Source organism: Sturnus vulgaris, chromosome 2 (assembly GCF_052056855.1).
Source record: "Sturnus vulgaris isolate bStuVul1 chromosome 2, bStuVul1.hap1, whole genome shotgun sequence".
Lineage (NCBI taxonomy): Eukaryota > Metazoa > Chordata > Aves > Passeriformes > Sturnidae > Sturnus > Sturnus vulgaris.
In genome coordinates, this window is record NC_142244.1 from 89193138 (window position 1) to 89204765 (window position 11628).

At 46.9% G+C, this 11628-nt stretch overlaps 1 protein-coding gene across 2 annotated transcripts in view; it reads right to left on the bottom strand.

Moving 5' to 3' along the window:
• Positions 1–6234, bottom strand: part of LONRF2 (LON peptidase N-terminal domain and ring finger 2) — a 34730-nt gene extending 28496 nt beyond the window's left edge. Inside the window, exon 1 of one of the 2 annotated variants that reach the window (XR_015801621.1) lies at positions 5478–6177. Coding sequence is in view for 1 of the 2 variants with exons in the window: in XM_014892974.2 (XP_014748460.2) it covers positions 5478–6234 (757 nt within the window). In the remaining variant the exon portion in view is untranslated. Of the gene's footprint in view, positions 1–5477 lie in introns of both variants that reach the window. The other variant, XM_014892974.2, reaches the window with a different exon arrangement.
• Between the last annotated feature and the right edge of the window lie 5394 nt (positions 6235–11628).

An 11628-nucleotide genomic window follows, 5' to 3' on the forward strand; every position in this document is an offset into this window, starting at 1 on the left:
TCTCCTTGGCCTTTCCTACACCATCCCTTATCCCCTTGAAACAAAGATCCACACAGACAGATGGAAAGTGCAAAGAAGCTTTTTCTTCCAAATTCCTCAGTCTTTCACCGTGTTTTGAAAACTCTATGATACAGTTGAGCTTGATGGCCTACATGCTCATTCTGGAACCCCTGGCAGGGGTGGAACTAAAATCCTAGGTAATGTGAGAGGCTGCATACATTAGCTATCCCCCCTGCCCCAGGACAAAAGCATTTCTGCTCAGAAACAGTCCATCACACTACAAGTAAACATAAGGACTTTGACTTATTTGCTGAGCTCTTACAGCTCTTCAGAAACAACGATCTTCTCAGCCTAAAACTTTACAGCAGTGGGTAACTACACACCGAAGCCAACATGTCTCATGTAGAAACGGGGTGTCCTGGAACACCAGTGTCCAGATAGGATATGTGATACATATGGTTCATGCTAACTAAATTGTAACAATTGCGATACAATTGTAAATTGTATATTAGCAAAGTTGTACTCATATCAATAGAAAATAATTGTTACAAAGCAAAAAAGGAAATGGTGAGACAAAGCAGATGAAATCCTCCAGATGTTAAGTGGCACTAGTAGAAGGATGTAGGTTTGATAAGCAGCAGCTAGAAATAAAAAGTTTTGACCTTGGAATGGGCCAAATTGGGATGATTCCAGGCATGGAACTTGAATAAGGTTTTATTGTGGGAACATATGCTGAGCTACATAACCCCAAGCTTAGCGTGCTTGCACTACCTGCAAGGTTACACAGCGGACACTGATGAAGACAAAGAGCCTTCATCGGAAATAAGACCCTCAAAAGGATGAGAGACCCCTAACTACTAACTACTAGCATGCACAACACAACATAGTGATGTAGATTTTAGGAACAGAAACTAGGAGGAGCTTTCCAGAAAATTCTGTATTAATATGTATTAGCATATAGCAGGTAAGTGAGATTTTTGGCGTGATTGCTTGGTATGTGAGGAAGGGCGAGCCCCTCCCCGTACCCCCAGTCGGTTTTGCTTATGCTTTATACGAACCTCAATTATACTAAATTACTCACTTCCAGATTTTGTATATACTCAAATATATGTATCTAATATACTTTGATTGTATTCATTTATATACAACTGTTGCTATTAAAAAAAAATTGCTGCTAAATTTCATCTCGTTGTCTGATAAACTGGAGAAATAGAACGTCATTCATAACAGATGCGTGCCACCCTCAGGGCTGGCTCACACCTCCACACCCGAAGAAACTCACTCGAGATTAGGGTCAGGTGGGCACAAGAGGGTCACAGCCCTGTGGGCAGGTTGAGAGACCACCCAAGAGCTACAACTGCTGACACAGCCCAGGAAACAAAACCTCTAAAAACAGCAGCAACAGGAGCCACAGAACTACACCCCTGGGCTTTGTATCCCTGAACAGACATCTTCAGGTTTATTTACAGGAAAGGCACAGGATGTTAACAGGCTGTTTCAGTACAAAGAAGGGCACAGAGAAATTCTGGCTTAAGGCATGACCCAAGACCACCCAAAACTTCTCACACTCTGCATGCATGTCTGCCTCTGTAACTGAGAACTGCTTTGGAGAAATTAAAAAAAAAAAAAAAAGAAAAGAAAAGAAAAAAAAATCAAAGCTAGAAGCTAGAACACACTCCCAAAAGCACATCCTCAAAATACATTAATTTGTCACTGAAATCTAGCTTACTTTAATTTCAGGCACACAGCCTAAGGAGTCTGTATGCCTGGATATAAGGAAATGACTGTATTCTCTGGAGAGGCCATGCTTGGGAGGAGTATCTCCATCAGAGAGAGAGCACCAGGTGAAAGAAAAAAGGGTGCAGAAAGCACATACTGCACAAAAAGGCCCCAAATCCAAATAAACAAAAGAAAACAACCCCACAAACAAAGCAATCCTGCACACATATATCGTATATTTCAGTTTAATTAACCTAGGAGTCCAAACAATCAAAAGACTAGTTAGAAGAGAAAGGATGTCAGAGGAAGTCCACCTCTGATCCTCACACAAATGAAATTCAGAAATCTGGGGTAATGGCCATGAGACCAACATAATACTTGATATTATGATGGCTGAACAGCATAAAGCTTGGCACAAAAAACAATCCATCTGGAAACAAATGCTTTCTTTCAAGCAGCTTGACATGTGCTTGCTTTGAAGCTGTGGTAATTAGATACCGTACAATAATGGAGGATCTATTACAATGTCTATAGCAGCAAAAAAAAAAAAAAGGCAGTGACTTTGTATAAAACAGCAGAGATCGCAGCTCAAGAGGACTGGAAGGATCAAATAGCAAAGCTGATTTTCTTAAGAACAAAAAACCTCACTCAACCACACCTGAATCCATAGCAGACTACAGGAGTGAGCATGAGAGCAGCAGTGCTGTTGTAGATGTGATAGTTAAGGACAAAAGAGGAACATACTCACTAAGAATATGAGTTTGTAAGACTTCAATTGGAAAAAGTTGACAACTTGAAGGCATGTAGACCTCTTCCCAGGCCTGAAATACGTACTAGACATTCCAGATTGCACCAAAAATGTAATTCAAGAATTGAAGCACCTTGAGAACTGAAGTGTGAATAAGGAGAAGGTCACAATCAGAACGAGCAAAGTGATAGGAGAACTTGCTGCTTTAATATTGCATCACACAAAGCTAGTTGTAACAAATGGAGTAGGAAAGTGTTCCATAAAAAGCACCAGTAAAAAAATCCCACTGAAGCGTGCATACTGCCAAGAAACCTGGAATTTTACCTAACTTTATACCACAATTGTATAATCAATCTGTGCCTTCAGATGCCACAAAGAAATTTTAGCGATACCCAGGCCCTTGACACTCAATAGCAATACACAAGCATTTTGAGGTTGTAAAAAGCACTTATCTTCTCACACATTAGAAGTGTGTTCAGTCAGGAGTAGAGGAAACTGAGGGGACACCTCATCACAATTCACAGCTTCCTGACAAGGGGAAGCGGAGGGCCAGACACTGATCTCTTTCCTCTGGTGACCAGGAATAGGACCTGAGGAAACTGCATAAAGCTGAGTCTGGGGAGGTTTAGGTTGGATTTTAGGCAAAGATTTTTCACCCAGTGGGTGGCTGGGCACTGGAACAGGCTCCCCAGGGAAATGGTCATAGCCACAAGCTTGACAGAGTCCAGGAAGCTTTTGGACAACACTCTCAGGCACATGGTGTGACTCTTAGGGCTGTCCTGTGCATTTAAGTCACCCATATGCTAACATTTATATACTGAACAGTTAGAAAAGAACTTGTGGGTTTCTTTCTCCTTATTTACCATGATACTTGGCTGGAAAACAAGAAGGCAACTCCTGCATGCCAAAAAGCCCTACCTGATGAACATGTGGCAAGAATTTAAGAATTTACATGAGGCTCATACACAGCAGTTCAGTTTGTGAGAAACAGCACTGTCACTCACAAAACATCAAAAAAGATGATGAGCTGGGGGCATGGGCTGCCCTTCATCAGCAAGGATTTGGATCCACTACAGGGAAGTTACGACATATAAGCCTATGGCTTTTGGATTTCAAAAGCTAGCAAGATACCTGTTATTATTTCCAATTCCAATTTTATTACAAAGAAAAAATTCAACTTCACTGACAGAGTGAGGACTTTCTGAACGGATTCCCAGGCTGCTTGGGAAATCACTGGAAAGGAGTTGAGATCGGCTGGAGATTATACTCCCGGGACAGGAAGGAGAAAGATACCTGCTGTGTGAGAACACCAGCAGCACACCACAGGCCTCCCTGTCCTTTCACTCTCATGCAGACACAGCAAGAAGCAGAGACAACAGTGAGAAATAGTTCTCTAAAAACCTCTTCAAACTTAATTTCATTGATGAGATGTTATTTTGCCCAGCAGTAGGGCTCTGAACCCAAAATATTAGGAGGCTTCCCTAAGGAAAACTCACCGTATCCACCAGTGACCTACATTATGCTACTCTCCTCTCCCCCTCTGCTTCACCTTCCTTCTTGGGCTCCATCCTGCCTATTTTAATAGGGATTACTACAGCTAAACCACATAATAGTTTTACAGGGACACTCACTAGGACTGAAAACTTGTCACATCTAGCTGGAAAAGTGGAAGAAATAGCAGAAGTAATGGTTGCCACAGCCAGCATCAGCTGTGAGGAGATAGAAGAGTTTGAGATGGGATAGCATAGTATACTATCCCATCTCAAACTCTTCTATCTCCTATGCCTACTATGAAACCGTGGAAAAAAAACGAAGTGAGACAAGGACTGACATAACGATGAAATTGTTTCTCTCCACAGCAAAAGAAACAAAACAACAAAAAAAAGAAACAGAGCTATTTATCCCTGCATGTAAGAACTAAGATCAAGGAACACGATTTTTAATCAATGCAGGGAAGGAGCTCATCGACAGAGGAGCGGCAGTTTTCCCCACACTTGTCTTTCAAAGACATTTACCCGCAGGATTTCGTCAGTGTTAAAACGACAGAAGCTTTCTCCCCCCTTCCTCCTCGATTAAACCGGACATCCATCACGCTGAGACCGGAGGAGCGGCAGATCCCGGGGGATTTGCCTAGATCACGGCTCTCCCCGGCTCCACGCCTCTCAGACATTCACAGTGTTGTACCACCCCCACCGCTCGCAGGGCAAACAAGCCGGGCGCACGCACGCACACATCCACTACTACAAGGCTACAACCGAGAGAGCAGGATCCACCTACTACTAGGCACAGAGCCTGAAAACAAGCTAGTTTTGATAAACTAAGGCTGCCATCGGTTTGGCAGAGGAGGATGGCAGGCATTTTTATTTAAAGCCAAGCTCTTCAGAGAACACCCTGCACATAGAAATCCTGCGTGTCAACAAAGAGGCTACGCTCACAACACGGGCGCACCATCTCTCCAAGGCTAAACATAGATTAATATTAAGTATTTTGCACAGTGCAAGATAAAGGAAGTTTTCTGAGCCTTTACACCTACTGATATCTCATTAGGTCTTTTCAAAGCTTTTATCTTACTGAAGGTGCAGCTGCATGTAGCTGAATGAATCCGACCCACATATTCATTTCTTCCACGAAGCCGCGGCGGGGCTCAACACGACCACTACTGCGTATCCTACACTGAATGATGGCTTCCCCATAAATAGGAAAGCGGGTTTTCTAGAAATACTGCATAATGAGTCATCGGCAGTGAACAGCTAAACGCCAGGCACCTTCAGAGCAAGGACAGAAATACCAGTGGAACAAAAATAGCCATTCACTGGAGCGTGGGGCGGGCGTGAGGAGACCCGCTGGCAGGATTCCCGCTCGTAACCTCCCCCAGGTGCCCTCTCCCACCATTCACCGCAAGCCCCCTCCCCGCCAGGCTGCGGGGCCAGCTCGGTGCCGGCGGGCAGCGCTGCCCCCGCCGCGCCCCCTCCTCCTCCTCCTTCTCCTCCTCCCCGCAGGCGCCACTCACCCATCTCTAGGGCCTGGTTGTACTTCTCCAGGGCGGCCGGCAGCTCCTGGCGCTCCCGCAGCGCGTCGCCCTCGGCGCGGAGCCGCCGCGCCCGGCTCTCGGCGCCGAACCACTTGTGCAGCAGGTTGCCCAGCACCACGTTGACCCGCGGGCGGCCAGCGGCCGGCGGCGGTGCGGCGGCGGCAGGTGTCGGCTCGGCGGGGCGGCGCGGGCGGTGGCAGCGGCCGCAGTCGCCGGGCTCGGCGCAGCGGCGGCAGTGGGTGTGCCCGCAGTGCAGGGTCACCGGCTCGCACAGCAGCCGCCGGCACAGCGGGCAGGCGAAGAGCTCGGGCGGACGGCAGCACGCCGGGTCGCCCAGACCCTCGCCCTCTGCCCCGCCGCCGCCGGCCGCGCCGCTCCCCCAGGGCGGGAGGCGCAGCTCCTTGTCGCGGATGCTGAGGGCAACGCTCTCCGCCAGCTCCCGCAGCTCTTCGGGCCGCAGCCGCGCCAGCCGCGCCGCCGCGCCGTAGGCGTCCAGCGCCTCGGCCATGCGGCCGGCCCTGGCCAGCGCATCAGCGCGGCGGAGGCACAGGCCCCGCTCGGGCTGCGGCAGCCCCGCCAGCTCCGAGCCGTAGATCTCAGCCGCCAGCTCGAAGTTGCCGCCGCGGAAGGCCTCCTCCGCCACCTGCAGCATCTCGGCGCAGGGTGCCGCCGCCGTCGCCCTGGCCCCGGCCCCAGCGGCGGCCGGCAGCGCGCAGGGCCCCGGGCCCAGCTCCATGCCCGCGCGGCGCCGCCGGCCCCGGGCCGCCCTACTCCATGCTGGGCCCGCGGCGCTCCCGACTCCGGCTTCTTCCTGGGAGGGGACGGCGACGGAAGGGAGGGAGGGATGGGGAGGGGGCGTGTCACATCGCTGCAGCAGGGGGGCGGCTCCCGGGAAGGGGGAACGGCGGCGGGGATGGGGGGCGGACCGGCTCCCAGCTTATGTAAGGGGCAAGCGGTTGGATAAAACCGCCCGAGGCCGGCAGACCTCCCGCCCTCCCCGGGGGCAGCGGTGGCGCGGCGGGAGCGCCTCTTCCGTCCCTCCGCCCCTCCCTCCGTGCCCGCCCGGCCGCCGCCGCTGCCAGGTGCCGGTGCCGCACGTGCCCGCCCGGCACGTGCCCCCGCGCCGCCGCGCCCGCACGTGCGCCCGGTCCGGCGGCGGCTCCCGGCGGGAGCGGGGCCGGGGGGGCTTCCGCCGTGCGGCTCCTGCCGAGCTCAGCCTCTTCCTTCCCGTTTCCTGGTGCTCGGCGTTAACCGCTTCCTAGCCGCGGCTGCCGGACCCTCCTGTCCCGTCCCGTCCTGTCCGCCGTGCACCGGGACCCCCTCGGTGCCTCCCTGCCGCCGGGCGCGCCTCTCCGCCAGCAGCACCGCACCGGGTGGGTCGGGGAGCGATATCGGTTGTTTGTTTTTATTTCTCTGGTCTCAGAGAAAGCAGGTACTTGCTGTCTCTTAAATAAATAAATACACAAATAAAAAATAATAACATTTCTCAAACCCCACAACTGTTAGGGAAAAAATCCTTTTCTGTAAGTGGCAGCCTCGCCAGCACAGCTTGGGATCCACGAGTCGTGCTGAGCGCTGGCTTGTGCATCGGCAGCAACAATAAAGATAATGCAGCTGGAAGTTAGTTAATCATGCGTGAGTCAGAGAGGAATCCAACTTGCTCCGCAGGAATAACAGGAGCGGTAAAAAAAAAATTAGGCAACGTTTATTTTAGACACAGCTGTAAACAAACCGCTCTGAGAAGCGGAAAGCCTGTCAATCCAATGGGGAGATACCCACATCCAGCTGCTTTTTGGGCTGCAGCTGGACAGCAGAGGGTATTTTTGGCTTTGCCTCTTTCCTTCTAGGCCTCTGGCCCTCAACTAATGGTCTCAGGCCACATCAGGAATATCTCATTCATTAAATATTGTACCACGTAGTCTTCATACTATGAAAGTCTATTGGTTTTCTAAGTAGTGTGGTATTAACTTTCTTTAGATGTATATGGTTGATGTCATACACTGCACAGTTAGGCTTAAGTTATCATCAGTATTCGTGGTGGAGTAAGCATGACCAAAGGACCCCAGCTAAAAGCAAGGAACTGGACCTTTGTTTCTCAGATCCTCAAGCCATTCATGACAGATAAAGGATACCCCTCAGCTACCAAGATAGCCCAGCCATCCTAGCCCCTCCAGCACCTCTGAAACCCTCCTCTTACCTTTTATCATAGATTAGAAACTGTAGCAAGACTGACTCCAGGATGTCAAGAGCAATAAAGAAGCAGGTGGATGATGGCTACATGTTATGAATGATGTTCTATTTGTCCAATTTATCAGACAACGAGAAGAAATTTAGCAGCAATTTTTTTTAATAGCAACAGTTGTATATAAATGAATACAATCAAAGTATATTAGATACATATATTTGAGTATATACAAAATTTGGCGGTGAGTAATTTAGTATAATTAAGGTTCGTATAAAGCATAAGCAAAACGGACTGGGGGTACGGGGAGGGGCTCGCCCTTCCTCACGTACCAAACAATCAAGCCAAAAATCTCACTTATATGCTATATGCTAATATATATATTATATATTACAATATATAATAATATATACAGAATTTTTTTGAAAGCTCCTCCTAGTTTCTATTCCTAAAATCTACATCATTATGTTGTGTTGTGCATGCTAGTAGTTAGTAGTTAGGGGTCTCTCATCCTTTTGAGGGTCTTATTTCCGATGAAGGCTCTTTATCTTCATCAGTGTCCGCTGTGTAACCTTGCAGGTAGTGCAAGCACGCTAAGCTTGGGGTTATGTAGCTCAGCATATGTTCCCACAATAAAACCTTATTCAAGTTCCATGCCTGGAATCATCCCAATTTGGCCCATTCCAAGGTCGAAACTTTTTATTTCTAGCTGCTGCTTATCAAACCTACATCCTTCTATTACTGCCACTTAACATCTGGAGGATTTCATCTGCTTTGTCTCACCATTTCCTTTTTTGCTTTGTAACAATTATTTTCTATTGATATGAGTACAATTTTGCTAATATAGTTACAATTTAGTTAGCACGAATCACATTTATCACACTACAGAAGTATTGTTGGTTTTCAGAACAGTAACCTTAGCACGAAGTTGCTCCAAGACTTACCCATTTTGCACTGTTAGCGTTTCTAATGGTTGATTCTTTGAGCAATACTCACAGCTCCAACAATCCTACCATCCTCCTTGGCTCAAGTTTTCTACCCAGAAGGTGACCTTGCCATCCTGTTAATATTTCATCATTCCCTTTCTTGACATGTTCACTTGGAATTGGGATGGAATCCCATTCCCATTTTATCTAAGTCACTTAGGGATGTTATTCATAGCACAGAGGACAGAAATACCGTGGCTCATTCTATTCTGTGGTATCAAGGACAAGCCACGGAATCTTGGATAGATGATGAAAATGTGGACTCACTGCTTGAGCCGGCCCACAGCATTATTCTCTCATACCTATGACTGCAATAAGGAGCAGCAGCATTTTTGCTGACTGCCCCCATCCCACTCACCTGGTGATTAGGCTCTTTGGCTGGGAACTCCCCAGCAGCCCTCCTTGCTTTCCTGCGGAAGGAGATAGCAGGCAAGTCCATCCTGCCACGCCACTTCTCCCCACGTGTCTTTGGACTGCTATGTGATGGCCCTTCAGCTCCATCTATCCCTTCTGATGGGTGGTGATTTGGGAGGTGCTGGCTCAGGGGCTGGTATTGAACACGGCCTCCATTTGCTGCTGTGCATGTGTCGTGCCAGGCTGGCGTGCTGGGATGGCTCCAGTCCTTTCCTCATCAGTGCTTAGCAGGCACTTCTAGAAGAACCTCCCGTGAAGTGTGGCTACTACTTTATTTACCAGCATGATCAATAGCCACTTGGCACACAGCCTCTACTTTTTTGCAAGACATCTATTTGCAAGGGAACAAAATTACCTCACTGCTGTTCAAACTGGCACAGAATCCCATCTTTTCCCTGCTTCCCAAGAGCAGAATTGCTTGCCACCTGTGTCTGAGCACACCTGTGTCACTCTTTTCCCCGATGACTATTTTGGGGGCCACGTTATTTCACAGGCCTTGATCCATGGTTCATTTTTACATCTGGCTGGACTTGTATTTTATGTTTCCTTATCTGAGCAACAAAGCCACTTTAATGCAGCTGCATTTTGCAAAATAGATAAGAATTCACTGAGCTGCAGATCTTGGAGGGACGATGAAAATGTGGATTCACCACTTGAGCTACCTCAAAGTATTAATGATTTTCAGGAAAGAATGATAGACTAAGAAACAGCAACTACCAGGAGGAAAGAAACAAAAGTAAAATCATTAAAAATGTATACTTACGAAGCTCATGCTTCTTACTGAAATTATCAGTAGTATGCCTACCACAGAAAACGTGACATGGAGACTCCTGCCAAGAAATTCAGTGGAACAGGTGCCCCATGACATGGTCATGTGGTTTATGGCTTCTTGCTGGACAAACTACAAGCAACTGATTGCAACAGCCACAAAACAGAATGGATTTTCCATAAAGGAACTGAAAGCTGACAGAAACACCAAGTTGATTTATAATTTTTATTTGAAGAAAAGCTGTAGCTACTGCATAGGATTGAAATGTTGCTTACTACAGGAAATAAAGGACCACCTCTTGTACTCACTAAGCATGGCAAATAATTCTAAAAATAGCCCCCTCACTCAAAATTGACTACTCCATGGAAGGCTGTTAGAGGCTCTCTCCATTTGTAGTATTATTTTCCTGTGAATATTGTGCTTCCCCTTAGGACTGGCCTCATCACGCACTCTTAAGCAACGTGTAGAAGTCCATGCACTTCCTAAAGGGAGTATTACAGGTACATAGTCCAATGAGTCACAGTTACACAGTTCAAAGTTGCCATGAGGTTTCCTTTAAGTTCATAGCCTAATTTTCAACTTCGTCCTGAGGCCCAGCTTCCACAGGGTTTTCCTCAAGGTGGAATTTACTTGGAGCTTGAAGGGGAAAGGAGAAGATGAAGTAACTTTGAAGTGACAGCATTTACATATTTGGAGGACATATTTAATTCCTCTAACATTTTCTGTTCCAAGGTAGTTTGAAGTATTAAACTCTAGTTTGTTTTGATGATTTTTCTTTTGGAGGAAATCTTTTATATCCTAATTAACTTATTCTGAAACAATAATTAATGCACAGGCACACATACAGATACCAGGCTAAAACATTACAGAAGTTGTAAAGTCAAAGACATGAAAATTTGGGTACAGTACAATTAAGACTGTGTAGGCTTATCTAACACCTCCTTCATGAATTAATCTGATATGATTTTAATTAATGACATACTATTTTCTCTACAGGATGCATGCCTGTCTTGGTTTAGTCACAGGAAAAAAGATAATTAATGGACATCCAAACATCCAAATGTTTTCCCTGGTCACTGGGCAAGTCTCCTGGCACCTTTTAATTTGTATTAGTCATACTTTGCTGCAGTAGCAGAATTAAAAATTTCCTTGTGTGTTTTTCTGCAAAATTCAGGCTACAGCACTGGAATATTCACAAATATGCACACATTTATATTTTTAACAAGAGCATGAGTCAAAAGGAGTAATAGTTCACCCTCTGAGAGCTGAGAAATTGAGGTAAATTCAGAGTGGCCTCGGTGGCCAGTGATGAAAAAGGTGCTAGCTAAAATCAGCTGCTGTGAATTGCAGGAGCTCTTCTGTGGAGAGAAACAATTTCACCGTTATGCTAGTCCTTGACTCACTTTCATTTTTTGCCACAGTTTCATGATAGGCATTGGGGATAGAAGATTTTGGGATGGGATAGCATAGCATACTATCTCTATCCAGATTTAGTGGATTAAATTTCAGAATATGATTTTTCAGATATGCAGATTATTTCAGAAGTGCATCTTCCTTTGGTTGGGCTGCAACTGGACAGAGGTGGTGACTGTGTTTGGGCCTCAGCTAGAACACTCTGCAAACAAGAGCTATACAATTAGCACCACCACCACCTCCCAAGGCATGATGTAAATGCCTTACACTTTGGCACAGAGAAAACCCACAGGAGAGTGCCGAATGCAGTTCTTCCAGCCAGCACTCAACTACTTTTCTCCTTCCCTAATCACTGACTCATTTATT